The sequence below is a fragment of the Neovison vison genome, chromosome 9 (genome assembly GCF_020171115.1).
Source record: "Neovison vison isolate M4711 chromosome 9, ASM_NN_V1, whole genome shotgun sequence".
NCBI lineage: Eukaryota > Metazoa > Chordata > Mammalia > Carnivora > Mustelidae > Neogale > Neogale vison.
Genome location: NC_058099.1, coordinates 87984762 through 88012569, shown reverse-complemented (window position 1 = coordinate 88012569; position 27808 = coordinate 87984762). Strand labels below are relative to the sequence as shown.

The following is a 27808-nucleotide window of genomic DNA, read 5'->3' as shown; positions in this document are numbered from 1 at the left end:
AAACAAAACAATGAATCTTGGAACACTGAAAAAATAAAATAAAATTTTTAAAAAATTAAAATTAAAAAATAAAATACAATTTGCAGTAAAGATGGATTTAAAAAAAAAAAAAATGCTTGGTAAATTTTCGCAATTCGTACATGGTTCCAGCGACTAGGAAAGAGAATAGCTGAGTGTGACTATTCAGAATTTTGTTCAAAGTTGCAACTTAAAAAGAAAAAAAGTGGTGTTAAGAATCAAACCTGTCTTCTCTAAATCCTTCCTCTACGTGAAACGACCACTCTCATTAATGAAAAAAAAATGAACTGAAATAGCTCCTTTCTTCTTTGAAAGTCAGGAAGTCCCAAGTTGGAAGATGTGTAGAAAAATACATCTTTTTTTTAATGTAGTCAACATTTCAGTTATTCATTTTTTAAATAAAAAATTGCGAGCATCATTCTTACAGATAGAAATAATTTGGTGGAAAAATGATGGCTGCAGGTAAATTGATAAGCAAGTATAGGAAACTACCATTTCAACAAAATAGACATCTATTTCTCTACAAATCTTTTAAATAAACCTATGTATTTCATTAAATTATTACTTTTTTCGATTTGATTAGAGACTTAGGTCTTTATTTGAATATTAAATTTTAAAAGTTTGTTATGCATTCAGATGCCATATCTTTAAAATATCCAGAAGGGTATCTGTTGATCAAGAAACACATACTTGAAAATTTTTACTGTAGTTACATAGTTCAACCATGCTGTCCACGACAGTGGACACAGACCACACATACTAGCCTAGAAATACGGCTAACATGACCGAAGAACCAGTCTCTTCATTGTACTCTTAAAAAATGTTAAATATGCTTGGGACAACTTGGTCAACTGTAAATTTTATGCAGTCAAATGCTCTACCACTGAGCTATACCCCCACAACTGTAAATTTTATGAAATCTGAATACAGATGAAGTAGTTTCTGATGAAAATTTAGTCTTTTGAACTGTGATTTGCTGTAAGTGTAAAAATACACGGGGTTTCAGAAGCACGATGAGGAAAAGGGAAAAAAATTTAAAATAGTACTGTATATTGTTTATAGGTTGGATTAATAATATTTAGGATATAGTATGTTAAAGAAAATACATGACTGAACTTCCTTTAATTTACCAGTTTTAATATTTTTATGTAGCTGCTAGAAAAATTATAAGTTATAAACATGGCTTGCATCTTATTTTCAATGAACAGTGCTGACCTACATTATAAATAGCAATTACAACTTAACAGTTTTTGCAGTTTATAAAATCTGTGGCCAATTATTACTACCCATATTTTTGAGCATATCCAATAAATCTTTCACTAAATTTTACACACATATTTTTTAGAATATCCCTCTTCATAGAGCCACAGCTAATCTAACTACATGGGGCCTAAGTTTCTATATGTGAGGCCATGTCAGTTGTTAGTAAGTGTTCAGACTCTTAAGGTTTTTGTCTGTTTGTTTTTTAGTAAGCTCAATGCCCAACATGGGGTTTGAACTCACTACCCCTAGATCAAGAGTTGCATGCTTTACCGACTGAGACAGCCAGGCACCCCTAAGGTTAGTTCCTTTTTACTGAAAACATGAGTTTTGAAATTAAAGCCCGTTTACTGCATCACATGTACAGTTACAAAGGTTGTTCACAACACAAGGTCTCCTAAGTAAAAGATCCAGCCCACACTCACCCATCAGGCGATGACCCTGGGAAGGGCCTGCATTTATCTGGAAAATGGAGCTTTTTTGTTTATTTGTTTGTTTTGTTTTCTAAATGGCACAAAGACAGCATATGGGTGAGCCAACTCTGTGGGTTTGCTTCAGATGCAATATTACAACATGTGATATTATAAAATACATGCTCAGAAAATTGTTTGCTGCTCAAATCATCCAAGTAGAGTGTGTTGATCTTTCCAGGTGAGAGAATTCTGGTATCATCTTACATTTGCCAAAAGTTCTATTTTTTTCCCAACTTTCACATATATTTTTATCAGTATTTTCAAAGGAGATGTGGAAAGATAGGAGTGTACTGTTCTCATTTCACAACAAAGGTAATGGATTTGAATTTCCTTATTTTCCACTTGCAAATAAAATTATAGTTTCTACAGCTCATGAGGCATCTCCATAAAAAGAAACACTGCAACTAAAAATGAACGTCACATTTATAGGCTAAGAACAGATTGTAATAAAAGGAAACAATTTAACCACAATTTTGGTTTCTAAATTCAATCAGAATTTTGATTTCTAATAAAAATATTTCATCATCTTTTGTTACTTAATTTCTATGTTTTAAAAGAGTTAAAAATAAAAGGCAATGTGGTATACCCCCAATCTAATTTATTTATAATTTTTGTTTCATACAATTTATCTCCATTAGCCTATGACAAAAGTTCTCCCTTGAAAATATTCTGACAATAACAGCTACCTTTGAGAAACAAGTTGACATTAGAGTCAATTAAATCTATTTTTAGCTAATAATAAACACTGTTTTCATGCTATGTATTTTATTTAAGGATAAGAAAAAAAAAAGTGGCTAATACTTTTATGAATCTACAGGACTCCGAGGAGAATATCTTTAAGATAATTCCTTAATATCCCTTTTGAAAGAGTATTAGTAGTTTCTTATTCAATGTAGATTTCTTAAGTAGCTGACATTTATTTTGTTTCCCTACCACCTGATCTTGGTACCTTAAAACCTGTTTTTCATTTGTTTTACATTTATTCATATTCTAATGGTTCCTAGTGATTTTCAACTAGAATTTTCTTAAGGAGTGGGTTTTAGATCTTCCTACATGTACAAGAAATATTGTTGAAACCTACGTATTTTAAAAACCTTAATATGTTAAACATTAATGATCCATTCAGAGTGATAATATTCTTAACAGTTACTAATATTTAACTATTGAATTGAAGGCTGAGAGTTCACTTGAATACAATAAATGCTGTGTATACACAATTAAACCAAATATTATGCCTCTCTTTTGATGTTTTTATAAATAGCTCACTTGTTCCTTGCATTTCAGACCAGGGCTAATTCCAGACACATCAAATTTAAAGAAGGCAATGTATAACGTTTACAGAAAAAGTTGGCATTGCAACCTATACTAAAATGTGAAATTTCCTTTTGGAGTATCAAACCACACCATGACTCCCAGCTATCATCAGCTGGAGGCGATGGGCCCACGACATTGCATATTTACTTAATTCTCATGTTTACCAAGCCATTGTGGTCATCAAAAGAGATTATTCAGGCAACAGACTTTTTTCAGGCTGATTTGAGGGGTGGTTTGATAAAACATGACAAAGAGAGAAATTATTTTAAAAGTAAAAGCATGAATTTACCCAAAGCCATCGACATCTATCTTTCCGTGGATCCTGTAATGAACGTTGTCATTTTGGCATGTAGAACATGTCTCTTCTTCCATCACCTTCTAATTAATTGGATTGTAAGGGGAGGCCCAGGCAAGGAGGAATGGGGGGGTAGAAGGCGCAGTGGCTCCGTTGCTATTTGTATCCCCGGAACATTTTGAAGTCAGGTAGATATTAACCTAATAAGGGAAGCCCCACTGGCTTTTTGTCTCCTCCAGACAAGAAAACAACGTAATTGTGTCTGTGCCTCTCTTTCCAATTGTTCTACTGTAACACGGGTTGAGAACTAACTACAGATTCTAATTAACTCAAATTAGACTGATGAGAGGGATGATAAGCACTACAACGTGAAGATTAAGAAATTAATCCTAATGTTAAACCTCAAAGACATTGGGTACAAAGGAAATAAATGTTAAAGAAGCAAACTGGGCCACTAACTACTTCAAAGATGTTGGAAATTAGTGCTAACCAAGCAGTGGGTTTAACCCATTTGAAGGAAAGTTCTTGACTTTCTGCAAGGAAGGGTTTCTGCAACTAAAGGCCAATAGCCTGTATTTCAAAATGGCGTCAAGCCTTCTCTTGCACTTCTTGTGTTTGATTAAGTATTTATCATTAGCTCAGGAGTGGGACGGGTGGAAGTGATGGGGATAGAAAACTATGTTACTGATTTAAAAATAATATGTTGAAAGCACAGAAAATTTAGAAAGACTGGGTGTTATATATTACAGACATTTGTAAAAGACATATAATGAGCACTTTTATTCTGATATTGTTTGAGGAAACCACTTATTAACTATAAATACGCATTAAATGAAATTCCTTATTGAAAATGTGCACACTTTCTGCTTTCCCACAGTGTACAGCTTATTAAAAATGTTACTTTCCTATTGTTGCTTCTAATGTTCACTGATTTTTCTGAACTCTCAATTGTTTACTACGAAAATAGGCTTGGAAGACATACAAATGACCAAGAGACACTTGAAAAGATGTTCATCATCACTTGCCATCGGGGAAATCCAAATCAAAACTATAATGAAATACCACCTCACACCTATCAGAATGGCTAAAATAAAAAACACAAGAAACAGCAAGTGTCAGCAGGATGGTGAGAAAAGGAACACTCCTGTACTGTTGGTAGGAATGCAAACTGGTACAGCCATTGTGGAAAACAGTATGGAGATGCCTCAAAACGGTAAAAACAAAACTACCCTACGATCTAGCAATGGCATTGGTGGATATTTACCCAAAGAATACAAAAACACTAATTCAAAGGCGTACATGCACCCAGCATTATTTACTATAGTCAATTTACAGAAGCAGCCTAAGTGTCCAAAAAGAGATGAATGGATAAAGAAGAGGCAGTATAGATAGTTAATGGTGTATTACTTAGCCACGAAAAAGAATGGAATCTTACCATTTACAATGACATGGATGGAAGAAAGTATAAAGATAAGGGAAATAATCAGAGAAAGACAAATACCAACTGATTTCACTAATATGTGGAATGTAGGAACCAAAACAAACAAAGGGGAAAAAAGAGAGACAAATTAAGAAACAGACTCTTAACTATAGAGAACAAACTGGTGGTTACCAGAGGGGAGGCGGAACAGGGTGGCGGGGGTGGGGGAGGGCGGATGGGTGATACAGGTGATGGGGATTAAGAGTGCACTTTCAGGGGCGCCTGGGTGGCCCAGTGGGTTAAGCTGCTGCCTTCGGCTCAGGTCAGGATCTCAGGGTCCTGGGATCGAGTCCTGCATCGGGTTCTCTGCTCAGCAGGGAGCCTGCTTCCTCCTCTCTCTCTCTGCCTGCCTCTCTGCCTACTCGTGATCTCTCTCTCTGTCAAATAAATAAATAAATAAAATCTTAAAAAAAAAAAGAGTGCACTTGTGATGAACACTGGGTGTTGTACGGAGGTACTAAATCACTATATTGTCCACCTGAAACTACATAACATTGTATCTTAATTAACTGGAATTTTTTTTTAAAAAAAAGAGAAAATAGGTTTCTAGAGAAAGTTCATCTTTTTCATGTTGCAAGGTTCTCCTACACCAGTCATGTTGTTTGAAATCTGTATTATATGACAGAAGAAGAGTTAAAATGGTGGAGGAGGAGGAGGGCCCTGAGTTTGTCTCATCCCTCCAACACAGCTAGGTAGTTAGATTATGTATAAATTCATTTGTAAGTATATGTTTGTAATTCTAATCCATGTAATGTGAAGAATTTAAGATAAGAAATAAAGTAGGGGCTCCTGGGTGACACGGTTGGTTAAGCACCCAACTTTGGTTTCAGCTTGGGTCCTGATCATCAGGATTGTGAGACTGAGCCCAAAGTCAGGCTCTGTTCTCAGCACAGAGTCTACTGACTCTGCCCCAATCCCCTCACTCTCTCTGCCCCAATTTCCCTCTGCCCCAATCCCCTCACTCTCTCTTTCCTAAAAAAAATAAATAAGTCTTCAAAAGATTTTTTAAAAATAAAAAAATTAAAACCCACTGCAATAATAAAATAAGAGTAATTTGATTAAAATTTAAAAATCAGAACCACATCAAGGAAGAAACCTAACATGAAACCCAGAGGACATATAATCAAATATCGAACTAAAAAGTTTTCAGTATACTAAAGAAAAGACTCTTTTTAGGCTACGTGACTCTCATTATTAAAAAAAAAAAATAAAAAGATGGAATCATACTAGTATCTCAGAAGAAACAGTATTTTCAAGAAGTATATTCTTAGAAGTTTTTCAAGTAAGAATTCACACTGTGGCATACAAAGTAATAATCTCTTCCATAAGACTACTGTTTATAGTAGATGTTTGGTACATTTATAAGAAAAATATCAGTTGATATTCCAAATAATATAAAAAAGAGAGCTTTGATAAAGTGACTTAAGCTGATTTGTCCATTCTCAATTATTAGGCTCTTTTTGGTTGGTTTCTAGTCCCTTCTCTAGAGGTAGGGAATGAGATTAGTAATGAGTAATGCGTTCCTTCCCCAGCATACCAAGTGGGATGTTACAACAGAAGCAAGTCTCAGAATCAAGTCTGCACATACAGATTTACTACCAACAAGGTATGAAAACATTCCAACAACTTACTCTCTAAAGTAGGTAAAACTCCAACTCTATCCCACAGTCATTCACCAGTACAAGGCATCAACGGTTCTCAGGCCCATTTGACAAGTCTTGAGAATCAGCCAGTCCTCTATCTAGTTGACTAGATGAGGTGCATTTTCTATCCTGCCCATGAGCCATGGGAAAAATAGGCGTCCTAGCATTAGGGCACTGCTCTGAAGAACATCAGGGGGCTGGCTTGCCATGTTCTCATATTATCTTTACAACTGGAAAAGTATTTGAGAGATTCTCCCACTCTGTTGTGGATGGAGATGGTGATATTAGAAGCCATCGTTATTGGAAGCTATACGACACTGATTAGCAACTTTGAAATGTTATCTATCTATCCTAATTAGAATGTTTCAAATGCCAATAATCCATTCTAGTGTGTAGGTTATACTGAATGTATCCTATCCGTATATCATATTATGTTGAAGTATTTAAAATACACTATAGGCAATGTAACAGGATTTGTTCTAACCCACCCATGAAAAGACCCAGAGTTTTCCAAAGACATCTATCAACTCTTTCTCCTAGATATCTGCTAATATAGACATTCTCCTTTACTAATATACACAAGATATTCAATTTGTAATAATAAATAAAAGCATTCTTCTTTTTAGTACCTTATGCATAGTATTTTATGTTTCAAATTATTTCCCATATGTTAATTAATTTGTCTACCAAAACCTTGTAAATTGGAACACCATTGTGACCACTTACTCTGTTATACAAAAAGAAGCAGAAGGGCTTACCATGATGAAATGATGTGTCCAGGGCCACACAGCAAAGTTTGGCAGAGCTGTCGTTTCTAGTTGTATGGTTTTCCATTCGGTAATTTTTCTTAGGGACCTTTTGTGACATAGTCTCTGATGTTTTTCCAGGAGAGTCTACAAGAGGAATGCATTTATATTCTATTACTGGATTTACTTCCTCTCATTATTGAATAAAATGATTTTAAAACATCCTCTTTGGTTCGGTAAGCATATGCTTTTAAGGTCTCTGATGATTCCCAAAAGAAAAAAAAAAAAGATGATAGGAAAGAGAGTTCTTCAACATGGAATTCAACTGTAAATTCAACTCTCTCCTTTAGTGAAATTTGAGAACATATACTTCATTAAAAAAACATAATAATTACCACATACTATGCCTAATTGAAAATACAGATAGACATTTTAGTCCACTTATTTTGTAGGGCAGAGCTAGAATACTGGAGTATTCCAGAAAAAATTCTCAAACTTAATGGTGTTCTCTGGCTTATAATTATATTAAGTGATCTCAATTGTATAATTCACTTCTTTTCTAATATCAATACTTTCTTCAAAACAGAATTGGCTCCTCCTAGGAAATAATATTGTTTCATGAAAAAAAGCATCAACTAGGAGTCAGACAGAAGGAGTTTGCTCTGTCCCCTGTTTACCATGTATTTGCTGATTGACGTTGCCTCATTCCTCGCTGTATTAAACATGGGTCTAAACTCCCGCAGAGGCAATGACAGTAATGAGAACCTCATAAGGCTTTAGGGGAATATCGAATAGGGGCAAAATATGTTGGGGTGTTTTGTTTTCCCAGCCAACTCTTACTTCCTGCCTCACATAAACATCATCTTCTTTGAGCGCCCAGCCCTTGTGGGCAGCCTCTTCCTCACCTTACTGGATACACTCCCCTCTGCTCTTTTTTGCTGATCTCTTATTTACTCTCTGTCTTATCAGCCTGAATCTGTGGCTCTCTCATAAGACAGGTAGCCCACAGAGAGGAAGAACAGAAGAGAGTATTTTATTACTCTCCCTAGCTCTGCTCCGAGTACATGCCAACACAGAGTAGATTCTTTTTTTTTTTTTTTAAAGATTTTATTTATTTATTAGACACAGAGAGAGATCACAAGTAGGCAGAGAGGCAGGCAGAGAGAGAGGAGGAAGCAGGCTCCCCGCTGAGCAGAGAGCCCGATGCGGGGCTCGATCCCAATACCCTGGGATCACGACCTGAGCCGAAGGCAGAGGCTTAACCCACTGAGCCACCCAGGCGCCCCCAGAGTAGATTCTTTACAAAGAAGTTTGTTGAATGACTAAATGGCCGAATAAATGAATGGAATGCCATGGGATGGAAGAAATATTTACCCATCTGTCTCTCAAGGTTGTTGTGAAGATCAAAAAGCAGGCATGTGTGTTGGACTGTTAAAAAACTCAAGCCTTATGTGTTGGCTAATTCAATAAAATATATATATATGTAAATGGTATATATGTATATAAATATAAAAATATATACTTGATATATGCATTTATATATAATACAACATATATAAATATATTATATAATTTTATTTTTTATATATATATATATATATATATATATATATATATATATATATAAAACTCAAGTGCCCCACGGTTTCCCTCAGCTTGCATAGCCTTAATAAATGTTCGGGGAGTTGAATTAAGCTGAACCAAAACTGAGGGAAAATTTACCACGACTGCACACCTTGCCAATGTGCGCGTCCCCTTTGCAGGTTCCGTCCAAGAGCCCTCGCACGGATCGCCCGGCCTAGAGCTGGCCCTCCCTGGCAGGGCCCTCGCAGAGGCTGAGAACTGCGGGGGTCTCAGACCGCCAAAACCTAAGGAGATATGACAGGTAACCGAACGGGAAACCGCTGGCTGCCTTGAGCTCCCTGAGATTTGCCTCTAACAAGGCAGACTTGTCAGCGGGCCCTTTGCAGGGGAAATGAAGCGACGAGCAAGCGCGGGGCATAGGAGGCGCCGGCTCCTGACAGGCGAAGGTGTGACCCGCTGAATCCTAACCACCGCAGACATCTGGAGGGGGACGGCCAGGGGCAGGCGAGGCTGTGGGGGAAACGAGGTGTATGCAGAGCCCACAGAGAGTAAAGGAAGAAAGGGCAAGGGAGATTACTGGTCATCTGGTGTCTTAGAGCCCACGCAAAGCAAACTTCAAGCACAACAGCAAACACAACCTTTGGGTATTAGTGTCTCCAAAAGGTATTTACCAAGTGCAGTCTGGCTTGATCTCCCAGACTTGGTTAAACATGCATTTTGTTAACGCTGGGTTTCTGACTTTCTGTTCTTTCCCTTTTTTGTTATTGTTGTTATTATGGCTACTTTTGAAAAATTTTTGTTTAACACCTCGCACGCTTTGTCACTAGAATCCTGATGCTGAGGAAATCTAGAAATAAAGGAAAAATGAGGAAAGGAGAGAAAACCCCATAGAGCATTTTTGAAACGGCTTTGCTAATTGAACAATGTGTAATTCAACATTCATAATTCCTAAATATATTATTAAATCTGGATTTTAATAATTTTATTAAATCTAATAGACACACCGTTCTACATGCATTATTCTCCATTTTAAAACACTGATATTTAGGAATTAGCAGGCAATTCATTTAGCTTCCACCGTTTTTATAAACTGCCTTTTCTTAAAATGACAAACAGGATCAATGGCAACATAAAATGTGTTTTATTTGGGGGCTAAGGGCACATCAGCATATCAAAGCATTTTAATAGGTCATCGTACTTTATTATATGAGGAAGAAATGAAAAAATGAGGTGAACATTTTGATATGCTTTTATTATGGTCACTTTATCACGTTTTACCAAAGTGCTTTGTTTATATGAGCAGTGCTCCAACTGAATCCAAGATCTAGGGAAAGGGGAAGGATATTTTGTTCATCCTTGAATTTTGAATGGCTATCAAAATGCTTGGGGCAAAGTAAGTTTTTAATGTAAAATATTTAATGAATAAAAAAATGAATTAAAAAAAGATCTTCTACATACCACCATATTTGTTGTAACAACAGTTTCAGAAGGGTGGTAATTAAGTTTTCTAACATCTAACACAGCTCTCCTTCTTCAGTCACTGAAGCTAGTTATGGATATATAAAATATATGAAAAGATAAATTTTTCCAATGGTTTCATCAGTGGCAACAAATATTTAATTGATAACATTATATTTTCAGCTCTATGAGAATTAACAAGTAACACAGAAGGGCACTTAACACAAACATTCTACAATAAATCGGAGAATAAAAAGCATTCTATCTGGGGCACCTGGGTGGCTCAGTTGGTTAAGCAACTGCCTTTGGCTCAGGTCATGATCCTGGAGTCTGAGCAGGGAGCCTGCTTCTCCCTCTGACTCCTCCCCTCTCATGATCTCTTTCCCAACCTCGCTCTCTCTCAAATAAATAAATAAATAAATAAAATCTTTTTTTTTTTTTTAAATCACTCTATCATATAATGAACTTTTATCTTTAAATGGTATCTGGAATCTACAGAGCATTAAGAGGACACATTTTTCTCTTCTGAGACACACAATCTGCTAGGAGACCTTCAATGAAAGTGGTTTAATTTGACTGATAATAATTTTTGGAATGTAATTTATATAACAAAATGGAAATCTTCACTCCTTTTGATACCTACATTTTATTTGTACATTGAAAAATCTTATTAATAGGTAGGGGCAGATCAACTAATATAACACATACCCAGAAAATCCAACTCCTTACTTCTCAAGGGCAGACACAGGGCTCACCACAGAGATAAGGAAATCACAGCAACAAAAGTTTCTCTGATATCCAGACAACACCAGCTAAGCCCCAACAAACCCAGCTGCACACAACTCTGGAAAAAAAAAAAAAAGCCATCTCTCCTCCCTTCCCTAGATCTTGGGGAACCACTGCAAGACTAGTGCATCCATCGTTAGCATCAGTCACCAAAGCAGCAACAGATCTTTGGAGAGAGCCCATTTCTCAGCCTCAGAGGGTATGGCAGCAGCAACAGTAAAGGCATTTAAAACAATCATGGTTAGATGTGACAGAGTCTTCGTGGGATTCTTAAGCCTTCTAGACTTCTAGACTTGAAGGATTTTTTTTTTTTTTTTAAATTTGTGTGAGATGCTGTTTAAGAGTCAGAAGACCCGTGTTTGAGTTGTTGGCCAGACACTAACTAGCAGAGTGACCTTGGTTATTCTTTCTTTCTTTTTTTTTTTTTTTAAGATTTTATTTATTTATTTGACATAGATCACAAGTAGGCAGAAAGGCAGGCAGAGAAAGAGGAGGAAGCAGGCTCCCCACCAAACAGAGAGCTGGATACCGGGGCTGGATCCCAGGACCTTGGGATCATGACCCGAGCCAAAGGCAGAGGCTTTAACCCACTGAGCCACCCAGGTGCCCCAGATTTTTTTTTTTTATATGAATTTCTTAGATCTAGTTCCAGAAATTCTGATCCATTATGTTTGGTATGGACTTCATCCTACATGATCTTAACAGATCTCCATTCAGTTAGAAGACATCTAACCTAATCCAGGCCCTTTACAGATCAAAAACCCCAGGTCCAGCAGAAGGAAGGAGTAGAGAATATAAGGAAACACTGATGTTAGAACAAGGACCACATGCTGGTTCTCATTTTCAGATGAGACAGTTTCATTGCGGGGGGTGGAGTGTTAAGATTTTTGAAACCATTGTCCATGATGTGAGTTACACACAGCCCTTCCTCACGTGGGATTTACACTATTTATCAGCTGGACAATTTTACTTCCAGTCTAGCAAAGGTAATCTCCAATCCCAGCCATTCTCCAAAATATTTTAATTTCTGAACCTACAAATTAACGAAGGTATTTCAAGTTAAAAAAATAATAATAAAATATTGGTTATATTATCTATTTTCCCCACTGAAAAGCTTTTCAATTTTTCTGATTATATAAATAATACATAACCTTTGTCAAACTTTAAATAATACAGCAAATCGTGGGGGAGGATGAAAACATCCTCTGAAATCCTGCTACTTTCATCTGTCCTTTTGTAGCACTTGGCTGAATTCACCACACATCTTTTTTCAATCTTTTATATTTATATATAAGACAGCACAAATGGGATTAATATCATTCATGCTGGGTCACTTGTTCTTGTGAACTGACATTTATCTCCTCCTACCCCACATCTCCCCCATCCCCTACTTATTAGCTACATAGCCAAAAACTACCTATCTGGTATGTCTCTTTATACCCTTTTCCATGCATATAAAATCATATACACATACATACAAATACACAGGTCTCATATAAACCACATTTTGTTACTTTGCTTTACATAAATGAAATGTCCATATTTCTCTGCATCTTGCTTTTTTTTTTTTAAGATTTTATTTATTTAACAGACAGAGACCACAAGTAGGCAGAGAGAGAGAGAGAGAGAGAGAAGCAGGCTCCCTGCTGAGCAGAGAGCCCGATGCGGGACTCGATCCCAGGACTCTGGGATCATGACCTGAGTGGAAGGCAGAGGCTTTAACCCACTGAGCCATCCAGGTGCCCCTGAATCTTGCTTTTATATTAGCTATATATCATGAATATATTTCCAGGGGCATATACAGAGATCACATTTTTTTCCTTTTGATGGCTAAGAAATATTATATGAAGCTATCGCAATTAAACTCCCCAAATAACAGACCTTCACCTTGTTTCCAAAGGTGCCAAATACATCTTTGTCATTATATCCTTATGCACTGACACTTTCATTTCTATGGGGTAGAACAGAAAGGGTGAGACTACTGCATGAAAGGACATGCAGATTATTAATTTCAATATATAGTGCCAGAATGTTCTCCTAAAAGGCTGTGACTATTTATGCTTCCATGAGTAATGCATGAGGCTTTTCTTCCTCACTAGTTACCACTCCAGGTTGGGCCAGTCGGAGGGGGAGAGGTGATGGCCTATTTTTCAGTTCATTTACATTATGAATGAACTTCACTCTTAGCGAAGCTGGACATCTGTTTTATATTAGCTATTCATACTTCCTCTTCTGTACTTGCCCTCCCGCTCTATGTTTTAGTGCAGGATCACTAATACTTTGCAAGAACTCAGAGATCAATACAACAATACCATGAAAAATATAAGTGCTCTCTGTGTGATAGCCTTTGGGGGAAAGCACACATACCCATACACAGAAAATGGTCTGGTTTACTCCCCAGATTCAGAAAACTATTCTCTGTATGTATTTCAGGCTGATTAACAAAGATAAAATAACCATTTTCCTGGAGTAAAAACTAATGAAGCCATTCATCTCTACCTTTCATTATTTGTTTTTTTTTTTTTTTTTTTTAAGATTTTATTTTATTTATTTGAGAGAGGGAGACAGTGAGAGAGAGCATGAGCGAGGAGAAGGTCAGAGGGAGAAGCAGACTCCCCATGGAGCTGGGAGCCTGATGCGGGACTCGATCCCGGGACTCCAGGATCACGCCCTGAGCCGGAGGCAGTCGTTTAACCAACTGCGCCACCCAGGCGTCCCAATTATTTGGTTTTAATTACAATTTTTAGAACAATTCTCTTAAGGTAAAATTTACGTGCTATAAAACCCATCCTTTAAAAGTATATGATTCAGTGGTTTGGGGATGTACTTGCTGATATTTTGGGATACTGTACCATGATCACTACCATCTGATATTGGAAGATTTACAACATTCCAGAAAGAAACCGCATACTCATTAGCAGTTACTCTCCTTTCCCTGCCCCACCAAGCCCCTGGCAACAAGCAATCTATTTTCGGTCTCTGCAGATGTGTCTGTTGTGGGCATTTCATATAAAGGGAATCATGCACTATGTGGCCTTTTTTGTCTGGCTTCCCTCACATAATGAGCTCAAGGTTCACCCATGTTGCAGCACAAATGAACCCTTCACTCGTTTTTGTTGGCGACTAATATTCTATCGTATGGATATATCACTTTTTGTTTTATCCAGCTGATGGGTGTTTGGGTCAATCTGATGTTGGCTTAAATCCAGATTTGACAATTATTAATCTTGTGACATGGCTAAGTTAAGACAAATGAAGCAGGAGTGGGTGTTAAAGAAGGACACTGAAGGACAAATGAAGGCTTCCAAACATCCACTCCCGTACAACCCTTAAAAGCAGATCTGCTTGATGATTAATTACTTGCCCAAACTTCTGACTTGGTGGGCCATCTAATACCCAGTTTATGAGGGGCAGTTCAGGCCATGTGGTCATTCTGATGTCCCATGCTTAGTAGTTCAAGACTCCAGGGGGCGCCTGGATGGCTCAGTGGGTTAAGCCTCTGCCTTTGGCTCAGGTCATGATCTCAGGGTCCTGGAATCCTGTCCCACATAGGGCTCCCTGCTCTGCAGGGAGCCTGCTTCTCCCACCCCCCTCTCTGCCTGCCTCTCTGCCTAAATAAATAAAATCTTAAAAGAAAAAAAAAAAAAAAGACTCCACAAGAATCAAAAGTCCTCCAGGAACTTTCTCCAAAGAAGGAAAGAATATGTTGAGGAGAATGCAGATTTGCTCCCACAGCCCAGAGGTCTGCACCTTGCTCCTCCTACTGGGGCTTGCTGGAGACTCCGCGGGGAAGCCCTATTCACCACAGATACTTAGAATTCTTGAATCTGCCGCCAGGACTCTGCAGGGGGAGAAGCAAAGGGCCCTGCAGCCTGGACTTGCTGCAGAGCCTTCTCTTCGGTCCCTACTCGAACATGGCGGGTTTAGAGGCGACTTGGTCAGTGGCGGTAGTAACTGGGAGAGTAGACTGCCCACTTTACCCTGGCGCCACGGGGTCGGGTGGGGTGCTCTGGGAGGGCTTTGCGGAGTGAACGAAATAAACTGCTGCTGCTGCTGATGCAAGAGGCCCTGGCTGGGATGACACTGACAGAAACCAGCAAACAGGAAGTAGGCCCCTTCCTCCTGTTCTTGCCTTTCAGTCGTGTGATGCTAATGGCCGATTCTAATAGGAAACCTGCTGGAAAAGGGAAAGATTATCTGCAGACTCCAAGTTCAGCATCACAAACCAGCGCAGAGAAGAGTGTATTTGGAGAGGACATCCACGAGCTTACTAGTCTGCACAGGAAGAACAGAGTATGAAATGGATCATCAACGTCATCCCCTGCATGACATGTATAAAAGAAGGATATATTTATGGAGAAAAACTGAGAAAAACGAGACTCACCTGTAATCACACTATTTAAAAAATGCGACACCTCTAATCTCCTGATTATGTACATACACACACAGTTTAATATTAGCAAAAAATAGGGTCATATTCTACATGCAATTTTTGAAACTAAATTTTAAACTTAATAATCTAATATACTGTTGACACCTTGGTCATTAAATAATCCACATCCACGTTATCATCCACAAGGATATTGAGTATATCTCTCTATCGTAGGTACTACTATAAATCATTTGCTCATCTTTGAATGTGTTAAGTACTTTATATTATTAATAAGCTATACTTTGACAAGTTTCTTTTAAATTCTCTAAAAACATTTGTCGATATGCTAAATTTTGGAGAAATGTTCATTCATTCTTATGACATTTTGTTGGAATCTTAACAATATTTACTCTGTACAGTCTCTTTGGAAGTAGTGTTTGTCACACACAGTAAAGCAATTTCTTGAGTGACAATTCAGATGTGAACTCCCTCCCCTCCTTCCTTTTTTCCTCCTTCCTTCCCTATCTCTCTCTTTACCAGTCATGATATGATGTTAGACTGAGGCATTGCTTCGATTACTGTACATTCCTCTCTAGAGAAGAAATTAAGTCCGCAAATGGGTATAGAGAGACATTCTTTGAGTGTGGGTCGTGGTAGGAACAGCTGGGTGGAGACTGAGGGAAATGGCAAGGACATTTTACATGGATATAAATGGAATTGCTTAGCACAAAAACTTAGAATTTCTTGTGCTAGGAGAATAAATTAGAATTGAACATTTTTTTTCCTTGCAAATATTAAATACTAAAACTTAAAACCATCTGTGCTCTTTCTGAAAGTTTAAAATGTGAATTTAGGGAAGTCAAAATGAAAAAAATCTAGGTGGGGGCTGGTGGGTTGCCAAGCAACACTGCTAATCTAAGATCTCACAATCAAGTGCCATAAAAAATTTGGCCACAGTAAGTGTGTCCCTGAAGCAAGTGAATCAGCTTCAGCTCTTTCTGGAGGAGTTTGTAGGGAACTCAAAAAAGTCTCCAATGGGAATGAAATTGTCTTCAGGCGGTTTTCTCTTTCTTCGGCAATGCAAACCCTTATGCCTTAACTCACTTGTCCCCAAATCAGATACAGACAAGGATATAACACATACGCTCTTGCATCCTAGGAAGGTCCTCACAGCGAAGTGAGAGGACCACCTCCATATGCAGAGGCTAGGAATCCCTACCTGTATTCAAAGGACAGAAGCCCACGGCTAGAGCTGACTAACTGGGAAGTGGGAGTTCCATCTGGATCTCCACATCAGACTGAAGAACGAGAAGAAGATGGAAAAGCTCGCCTGTGTTCTTGTTCCTGGAAACGTTCCACTTAAATTCAGATTATCTCTTTTCCTGCCCGCCCCAACACTGGTTCCACCTGTGGTGTTTTGTTTTTGTTTTTGTCTGTTTGTCTCCCCCACCCCCAAACTGCCTTGAAATGGAGTTTGTTGAAGATAAGGATTTGTTGTTTTCTATATAACGAGTCTGGTCAAGTGAACCTTCTGAGAATTTTAAGGAAATGATTCAAAGTTGTTAGTGGGGGTTCTTCCTCATCTATGAAGACCTGTGTTTATTTAAAAATCAAAGACAAGTAAGCCCTGATTTCCTGTGAGTTTAAGAATGAGCATTGATGGAGATAAATGACCCAGGAGAAAGTCCTCTTGTCTGATATAAACTCTGGCAAGAATGAGAAGAAGTCTAGCATGGGTAATGATATTTACATATATGCACTGATTTCTATTTTTTTTTTTTTTTCTGGAATGCATGTACATTTTCTAGTCGTTTTGAGTGAAGATGACAGAACATGTAATTGCCGGCCTGGAAATTTGTAATTGGATGTAGACCCAGTTAGGGAAGTTCTGTTACCTACCAACAAAATTAGTTAAAGTTTAGTTAAAGGGGAAAATACTTCTGGATTTTAGTCTTTGAGAAGGTAGGTCCCTCTGATTTTAATGATTTTTCTTGTTAGAATATCTATAATTGTTTATGTGAGTAAGTTATGTTATTTGGCTTAATTAAGATAAATAAGGGTGTATACAGTGCTTACATAGATTAGGTGAATTTTTTATAAACTCCTACTATTAGTTGTTACTGGTAGCTCAGATTAGATGATACCATAGTCTGGTGATTGTTCAGTGTGTTATTGGAGATATAAATTGATACGTATTTTTTTATTTTATAGAGATGTTACAATGGAGGCACTATAAATGTATTATTTACGTTGCTGAGGTGCTGACTAATGATTGTTATTTATTGCTAAACTAACTTCTAACCTTGAAATTATGAAAGTTATGGTTTTCAAGTCATATAGGAGTTATATTTCCTATTTCCAATTGCTAATCCTTTCAAATAAGTAATTATTCTCATTTTTTTGTAGCAGAAGTTTGTAACACTTTAAAGATTTAAAAGCATTATCAGTTGATTCTAGAAAATATGGAAAATATGAAAACAGAGAATGTTTGAGAGGAAAAAGTCTGTCTGCAATCTTATCAATCAATCATTATTAATTTCCTTTCAGTTTTTAACTCTTTCTCTTTTTTATCATGCTACAATGTCCTTTTTTTTTTCCTGTAGTGACAGTTTTTGACATCCCCTTTCTTTTACATTCTGTGGTTACTATATATTTCTATGCTAGAAATGTATATAAGATACTATATAACTTTATTTCTTTGGATAAGAAACTAATTTTTTTTTTTAATTTAAAGAAATAGTGATTCATGTCCTCATGTTATCCAATGCCTCATTAACAGGTCTCCTTGATGATTCAGTAAGTCTTAAACAATGAAGCATGTATTCTGCTGGCTATTATGTATCTTGTCTCATTGTAAATTTTTTTTTTATTTTTTTAAAGATTTTATTTATTTATTTGATAGAGAGAGATCACAAGTAGGCAGAGAGGCAAGCAGAGAGAGAGAGGAGGAAGCAGGCTCCCTGCTGAGCAGAGAGCCCCATGCGGGACTCGATCCCAGGACCCTGAGATCATGACCTGAGCCGAAGGCAGCGGCTTAACCCACTGAGCCACCCAGGCGCCCTCTTGTCTCATTGTAAATGGACTCATCTGAGAAAAGAATCTACAGACAGTTCTTAGTGTTCGACGCACACACTCAATCCAGCAGTGTTTTATAATTGTGGTTATCGTTAACACTTGTTTATCTTCTTTTGGAAGATATTACTTTTGTTTCATGATAAGCTGCAGTCAAGAACTTGAGAATAATTCCAAGTTTTATCTTGAAATTTGCACTTAATCATCTCTTGTTTTCTTCTCTTTTGAAATATGAAATTAATACTCTAGAAAATAAAATAAATTATATTTGTTTAAATAAGATCATGTCGGAAGGGGTGCATAGATGGCTCAGTGGGTTAAAGCCTCTGCCTTCGGTTCAGGTCATAATCCCAGGGTCCTGGGGTCGAGCCCCGCATTGGGCTCTCTGTTCAGCAGGGAGCCAGCTTCCTCCTCTCTCTCTGCCTGCCTCTCTGCCTGCTTGTGATCTTTGTCGTCAAATAAATAAATTAAAAAAAAAAATCTTAAAAAAAAAAATTAAAAAAAAAAAAAGATTGTGTCTGAAGAGGAATCGTCACCTAGTCATTCCTAGTTTAGAAAGGTTATTTTGGCAACTATACTTTAAGTATTTGTGTATTTATTTTAAATATCTTAATATTTAAATAGCTAAATGCCTGTATAATTTTATGAGCTGTGTTTTACTAATACGCAGTATACATTGTATCTAGAGAATATCATTTAAAGAATGTTATTGAATAAGTGCAAAATTTATGGCTGTGATTCTCAAAAATCATTGATAATTTAACATTAGTTAATGACCAGTATTTTCCTGGGAGAAGGGAGCGGTATATTTCCGCAAATGCAATTCTTAGTTCAGCCAGTATGATTCACTAACACCTAGCCTGTGTTCTTATTTGGTTTATACAAGAGTATAAATCTGGAACTTGGTTCGATAAATCATGCCTCAAATTATATTATCCCATAATGAAATCTATGTTTCGGTAGATTCTTTAATCACTCATAAGCCTTTAGCAATTACTATAGAACAATGCTTATAAGCACTGAGTGTAGACCAGATCGGCTGTGTTCAAACTCTGGCTTTGCCATTTGCAAACCCACTGGCTTTAGGTAAGTTATTAAATTTCTCTGTGCTTTAATTTTTTGTGTATAAAGTGAAAATATCAGCTACTATCCTAAGAATTAAATTAAGAAATATATTTAGTGCAGTAAGAAGAGCGCGTGGCATATAGTAAGTTCTATTTACATACCTAAGTGTATGCAAATACAGGCTACTATTTTTATCACTATTAATTCAGCATTCTTCTATGAGCTGTGGGGACTTTTAAAATGCCCGCTTTCATAAAAGTTTAAAATGCAATAAAGGGATGAAAATCATATATAAGACACAATAGTGAAGAAATAAAATACTCGTAGGATGATCCTTCTACTTTTAGGATAACATTATTTTGCACATATTTCCCATCTTAAATATAGCTATAGCCTTTATAAATTCTAATTTAACTTTCAGTAAGTCTTTACTAACTCTGTGACTTTGGGAAAGATACTTAATTGCTCTATAACCCAGTTTTCTCAGCTGTAAAGTGGGAGAATATCAATGATATCTATCATAGGATTATTGCGAGGAATGAGTCAAATGTGTGAAAACAGTTTCCCAGGAAAAACTGGAAGACAAGAAAATTTCCAGGGAAATGATGAGTAAACGGGCATTTAAACAGGAGAATTAATGAGTTTAGGTTAACTCTTGCAAAAGAAAAAAAATGTTTTTGTTAGGAAGACAAGGTATCTTTACTTCTCATTTCCTAAAGAGAGAATAACTAATTAAAATATAGCTCTTAAAAAACATGACTCTTGGAAGGCTTTTTTTTTTTTTTTAGTAGGAGAGACTAGATCAGGTTGCGTGCTGAAATAAGAGAGCTTATAGATGCGGGGGCACTGAAGCATGTGTGTGCACTTACCCACACACCTGTGTGTTTGTGTGTGTACTGAGAAAGAATTTAGGAAAAAGTTCCCAAGGAGGTGGGAAGATGGAGAACCAGTAACGCAGCAGAAGCATTAACCGTGGATAGAGAGGTGCCTGAGTGGCTTAGAAGGTTGGGCATCTCCCTTCAGCTCAGGTCATGATGTCAGGGTCCTGGGATCGGAGCCCCACATCAGGCTTGCTGCTTAGGGGGAACCTGCATCTCCCTTTCCCTCTGCCTGCTGCTCTGCCTAACTGTGCTCTCTCTAATCTCTCTGTCAAATAAATAAGTAAAATCTTTTTAAAAAATCATGGATAGAAGGGAGTCCTCACCAAGTAAGGGCAATTGTTTCTAGCTGCGACCTGTTTTTTGTACTTAACTTGCATTATCGTCTCTGATGATTCTATTTTTTTCTGTGAAATTCAGCGTCAGCATATTTGCTAAAAAAGAAAATACTAGAACTCAAGAAAAGTGGTGACCAAAAGCACTCACTATGTGCCAAGCACTCTTCTTCCTGAACTAAATATATTACTTAATTTAATTCTTAGGATAGTAGCTGATATTGTTATTTTCACTTTATACATGAAAAATTAAAGCATAAAGAAATTTAATAACTTTCCTAAAAAAGGGGGGGGGATGGGAGAAGGACCTTGTTAGGGACAGATAAAAGAATTCTAAGTCATGTGGAAGCTAGTGATCCCGTATACTCCTGAGGTCTCATTTGAAATCCTTTAATTTCTAAATAATTTTCTCTCAGGACCCTTACTTCCAATGTCCTATCTTCGAGATAATCACACATATGCTAATATTTACATATCTGCAGGTTATTTTATGCAAATAAATTTAAAATGATATTAATATGCATTCCTTACATTGTGTGGTACTTGAAATCTATGAAGGTTTTTTTGTTTTTTTTCAAATTCAACACCACAACTTCCAGCCAAGAAATGAAGTCTAACCAAAGGCCTAGCATTTGCTTCTGTTCAGTACTGTCCTGGTGACCAGTCACTGACTTTGTAGAGCCTCAGATAGGATCAAATCTCTTCTACAAATACATATTGGACAGAAACTTCCAGAAACCTTCATAATTTGTGCTTTACTGATTCCCAGATGGATTTGGATGAATAAGGTGGTTTTCTCAACTATTTCTCAATGCAACTTTATGTAACTCTTGTATCAATTGGCCATTGAATCGTCATAATGAAACCTTGAATTCTGCATACAGGATATAGATCCTTCCTTACTACGGTCCTCAGGCGGCAACATACCCTTGACTTTAACTCATAAATCCCTCTGATTTGCCTCACCTGTGCGCAATGGCCACAGCTATGAACTGATGCAAGAGGGTTGGCTCTTGTCCAGAATTCAGTTGTTTGCCTTCTCAGTTGGGAATGTACAGATGATCTTGGCAACATGACTCGAGATTTTTTTTTTTTTTTAAATTATGTACTAGGGGAGATTATTGAAAGCTATTGTGTTTATCTTATCAGTGATTATAATAATGAGCAAAGGCCAAAGAATGCCATGTGCTTTTCTATAGGTAATTTTATTTATCTGACTTCGTAACTTAATGTCACTTCTTAGCTAGGACAAAATGAAAAATGATAAACAAAAGTATTCACTCTCGAAATTCTACTACATGTCGGCCAAGGTTAGCTTGCCTGGATATGGACTATCAGGCCAGAACTAAGCACAGAGAACCTTTGTGTGTTTGGGCACCCTTCCGTGTGCACCTGTTCTTCCCCAGGAGAGCTCATGCTGAGAAAAGGGAAGCAGCTCTGCAGACCAGGGATGCTTGCCCTGGCTCTTAGGGCTCAGTGTCGCCAGGATCTGGCCTGTTCCTCACAGTCCGGCCACAGCATTCTATTGAACATAAACAAGTTCAGAGAACGACAAAACACAGCAAGACCATTCTGTAAATGTGCTGGATCAAAGCAAAAACAAGAACATTTCATAACCATGTCTTCAAAGATAAAACCAGAAACACTGGCCAAATGATTAAAAAGGCCCAGATTACCCTAATCTGGCTATTACTGCCTTCTAACCAAATATAGCTTCAGCTGTGCTCCCTTCTTCCCTTCTCTTTCCTCCTAAGAAAGCATTAAGATGCCACAACAAAGACCTGTCCTCACTTCCTGAGGGCAGCCACCAATCCAGAGCAAAAGCAAAAGCCTTGCTTCCTTGAACTCTCCCTACAACTACCAAACATATCCCCTAATCTTTATTTTTTTTTCTTTTCTTTTTTTCTTCTTTTTTTCCTCCCCTAATCTTTAAATCCTTTTTCATCTCCCTTCTACTGAGATGCTCCTATGGTTTTCACAGTGCATGTTCTCTCTCATTGCAATGAATGAGTAAAAGCAACTATGTTCTACTAAAAACATGTTCCAGAAGGTTTTTGGATGGAGAGATTTGACATATCTGTATGATGAGTGTCCAGGAGCCAAAGGAAAGGTAGAAGGGCCCTCACCAGAAAAGACAGTCATGTGCAAAGGACACAGAGATTGAAAGTAGCAATTGAAATTCCTCTAAGTGTGCAGAGAGAGGGAGATTAGCCCAGAAAGACAGAGAGAAGAAACACTGCTGGAGATGATATAGGAAGAGAGGACTTGAGAAGGCAGGTGGCAGGCACAATGGGACATTGGAGGCTGCTGGTGGTGGCGTGAGGATAACTCACGCAGGCACCATTGGTGTATTCGGTCAACGAGACTTGACCAGGTGCCACCAACAGGCACTGGGTCCAGGGTATGCAATGTTAAACAAAGGAAAGACTATTTCTGCTTCCTGGATCTCACAGTTGGTGGGAGGAAGCACAGGGAACACACATTACTCAGTTAATTGCAGAGGTAATAATTGTTCTTGTGAGCTGTGCTCTGGAGGAAAGTCTCGGAGGCTAGCAGAAACCGTACAAGGGCGGGGAGACCCTGAATGACATCCTTGAGTAAGCAGCTTTGGACTAAGATCTGGAGAACAGGTAAGATCGAACCAGGTGAAGGACAATTCAGAACAGAAGAATCCAGGCAGAGGGATGGACATGAAGGCCTTCTAGGGGCAGAGAAGAGAAGTATAAGAACATGAAGTCAGTGACGTTGATGTGGCAGTGAGGGTAGGACACTCTGCATAAGAGAACAGAGAGGTACACAGGGTTGTGATATGCAGATTATAGGACAGGCATTGGCCAAAAACAGCCTGTGAGTCTAAGCCAGCCTATCGCGTGTGTTTCTCTGTACACTCTGGTTGGATCACAGCCACCTCTTCTTACAGTGTCCGTGCTCATTTGTTCATTACCGGAACTCATTATCACAGAGAAAGCACAGCCCAGGAAATGTAAAGAATTTATCATGTAGCCCCTTGGGAGAAAAGGTTTGCTGACCCCAGTTGTTTTTTAGGCCAGGAGTTTTGTTTTCATTTATTTATTTATTTGTACTGTGACTGAGTTTTTTTGCTTTGTTTGTTTTTAGAGCAGGAACGTGTGAGTGGGAGGGAGAGAAGGGGTAGAGGAAGAGGGAGAAAGAGTCTTAAGCAGACTCCGCACTGAGTGAGGAGCCTGATCCAGGGCTCGATCGCACGACCCCAAGAATATGACCTGAGCCAAAATCAAGAGTCAGAAGCTTAACAGACTAAGCTACCCAGGTGCCCCAGGAGTTTTGTCTTTGTTACAAGAGAAATAAAATGCCATCAGTGGTATTGAAAAGATGCCTCTGGCCATAACATGGTGAGCTCATTGAACAGAGGCCAGAGAATGTGTGAACATCCCTGTCAGGAGGCAATGGTTATAGTTTAGGTGAGAGATGAGATGTTTTAGAATAGGGTAGACGTGGTGGGGATGGAGGGAAGCGTGATGAATTGGATCTTAAAAATGGCAGAGAAGAGAGGTTAGGGAAGACTTCTGGTGGCTGGCCTGCACAATGAGAAGGAAGGTAATGTCATTTGTTGTGGTAGAAGATGCTCAAAAGGGAACCAGGATTTTGAAGATTTATTTTTACCCAAGGAAGAAGATTATGAATTAAGTTTGAATATGTCAGTTTTGAGGTGACTTTGTGATGCCTGAGAGAAGATACACATTACACTTCTAGAGATTAAAGAAAGATACTATGTATACGCACAGTTCTGACAATGGTAATAAACAATTCAGAGCTAATCCAAGGAGATGAATGAGGATCCAGGTCCAGAATCAGAATTACCCTGATAATACTGGATTTGAGTACACTAAGGGCTTCCTGTTGCTGGGATTTGACCTCCCCAGTCTAAGATGGAGAAAGTAGAGAATGGCAGACATCCCTTATAGGAGGGAGCAGATGGACGCTGAAAAGGAACAGAAGAAAAATGTTCTGTTTGAGAACAGAACAACCCAGGAGAAAAAGAACAATAAACAAGGTGCAGGGCTAGTCACAAACAAGAACTTGAGCACGAATCGTCTCAACCCATGGGGAAGCCTGGCATTAATGAAGGTCACATTCCCACAGAACTCACCAAACAGATAACGCTCTTCTTTCATCCAAAAGTGAAATGGCCATGTAGATAAAAGGGATTAGAAATGTTTGATATGGTTCTAAGTTGGCACGTTGAGACTGAATACTGTTTTCCTTATGGCAACATGAGGGGATCAGATAAATTATTCTGTTGATAAAAGGCACCAAAATCATATAAAAGACAAGACATATATAAAGGGTTCAAATTTCTTATGTTCTAATTTTAGGAAAGGAGAAACTATGGAGCCAATTTAGATCAAAGAAACTCATTAATAAAATTACATTTTAATAAACCAAGCTAATAGGGCATTAGTGGACATAAGAAGACACTAGTAAGAAGTCTAGGAAGGCTTGGCCATTCTTAAGAACCAAGCACTGGAGGGTGATGCACTCCTGAGCCTGAACTTTGAGCAGTAACAAAGCCTCAATGTCTTTATCTCTCCAGGATATTCGCTGTGGTGGATAGTCAATTTCATGTAGTTGATGTACTAGGACAGAGCTCATGAGAATGTTTTAATCACTCCTGCAAAACAAGCCCATTCTTTGTTACTCATAATTCAATACAGAGCCACCATTAGAACTGGATGCTGAGCTCGCTGGTTAGTCACCAAATGACTATATTTGCAGTAGGAAAATAATGGATGCCTTTGTCTTTTCAGCAAGTTCAAGGGCCTTTCATAAAAGTAACATTTTCTTCCCATAATGTCCATGTGGTACTTCTTCTATGATTTTAATTTTGCCTCTTAAATGTTCATAAATTCAGAAGTTATACATGTTTGTTGCCCAAACTGAAATATTCTGGAAGTAGACACAGTGTAAATTGAAAGCCTCCTAGGAAAGCATGTCACCTGTTCCCTTGTCTCTTTCTCTCCCTACAATATCTTAGCTATTTTGACTGTATGTACCTACTGAAAGTTATGCCTACATTGACAAACAGAATTTTCTTTATATAAATAGAAGTCATGCTTATGGAGTACGATTCTTATTTCTATTGTTTTTATTATTATTATTTACCCTGATTCTAACAGACAGATCTCCTTGGATAACCGCTAGGTAACACCTAGTACCGGGTGTGGATGTCAGATGTTTTGTGGTATTCAGAACCCAAAGCCACATTTTTAAATGATTCTTAGAATAATACTGTGAGACTTGTGAAAAAACTATTTTAGATCTGCATCAAAACTATTGCCCAGATCTTACCTTACAATCACAGGAAAGACAATACAGTTTCATGGCAAGGGCAGGGAAGTAGCTCAGCTCATCCTTTGACCCCTTTGTGCTCACTTTGTAAACTGAAATATTTGAGTTCAGATTATTTGGAATATTCCTGCTAGCCCTAGAATTGTATATGTGCTCAGTATTAGAACCGCCAGTTTTAGTGAAGAACTTCTCCTATTTGGCAAGTATCCATTATCTATCTGCATTCAATACTTCACGCAAACTGAGGGACAAAAACATGTTACATTGATTAAAAGATAATTTCTGGTTTCCCCTTGAATTGTTATTCCCAACAATAAGTATTCTCTGAAAGTACTGGTGCTTTTTTAGATACCCTGATCTTTAAAAACAGAGAAATAAGAATCTGGTAAAAAAAAAATAAAAATAAAAATAAAAATTAACCAATTAGTGGCCAGAGGAATAGAATCAAGCAAACTAAAGTACAATTTTCTTTTTAGGGCGAAGAGGGAAGTTCTCTTTAGTTGTGGGAAAGACACGCAAGAGATAAAACACTAGAATAGAAAAATTCCTGGGAGCCAAGTATGGAAAACAAACTTATCTTTGGTCATTCAGACTCCTGGAAATGACTGCTGCGCCCCCTCGTGGTAAGTGTAGGAAGCTACCGCCCTGACAGCAAAGCCTTTCATCCTAGACACAAACCGCTGTACTACCTACCTACTTGGATTACAGTGACAGACTTCCTTTCAAGGGAAAAATGCAAGGCGTACTCAAGTGGATGCCCTAAGTATGATTCTATTTCAGATATAGGCTCAACATCACCAAGAGAAAAGTGCAGTTTAATCTGGAACCTATAAGCGACAAATTCCCATTAATTGTATAGGAAGCTAAATGTTAAAAGAATTAGTTATTAAAAAAAAAAAAGTTGCCCCTCTCTATCGTATCATTAACTATTCTCTTACTCTGCTTTTCTTTGTACAATTTACTACTATCTGACCTCGTATGATGATATACGTGTTTACCTGTTTGCTGTACCCTACCCCACCCCCATATTGGATAGGGTAGGGACTCTTGCTTTCGCTTGTGCTGTATCTTTAACCCCTAAGTGAGTGGTGGGTAGTTGATAAGTATTTGTTGATATTATGAAGAGTCTGTATTGGGAGTCAAAAGACTTGAGTCAAGGAGAGCAATGAAGTGTTTATCAAGATGATAAAGCTTGACCTTGAAGAGAGGAAAGAGAATGGAGACAGTCACTGTTTTGAAGAATGAAGGGCGCTTGGTAACTCGGAGTGTGGCTTTAGGGAAAGGAGGAGAAGGCTGCTGGTGGTGTTACAGAAAACTGGGCAGTCGGTTGGAAGGTTGGAAAGTACGTTTTGGCCAGATAATAGGTTAAGCTCTTGAACTTGTGGCTGAGGGGGAGTTAGAGATCTCTAATTACGTCCAGGCTTGCCAATTTAGCTTTATGGTAGACATGGTAGCTGAGCTGTGGGATTAGATAAGGTTTCTGTGGGACAAACTCTAGATGCAGTGAGCAAGAAAACAGAGGACCAAACCTTAGAGTTATGTAAGCTCTCCTTGAAACAGACCTTAAGCACTGCGGTCCATTCATAATTTACACATCCATTCTCACATGGCTGTCGAGTCCCAGCTATGAGGATTTTGGGGGACTCACAATCTAGTAGTGAAAACTAGCAAAAAGGAAAAAGTGACACACATGAGCCATGA

At 38.0% G+C, this 27808-nt stretch overlaps 1 protein-coding gene across 2 annotated transcripts in view; it reads right to left on the bottom strand.

The window, feature by feature from the left end:
• Positions 1-27808, bottom strand: part of ALDH1A1 (aldehyde dehydrogenase 1 family member A1) — a 392715-nt gene that overhangs the window by 86868 nt on the left and 278039 nt on the right. For both annotated transcript variants that reach the window (XM_044265890.1, XM_044265891.1), the window contains one exon: positions 7242-7376. In XM_044265890.1, coding sequence (XP_044121825.1) covers positions 7242-7244 — 3 coding nt within the window. In that variant the 5' untranslated portion in view covers positions 7245-7376. The remainder of the gene's footprint in view (positions 1-7241; positions 7377-27808) is intronic.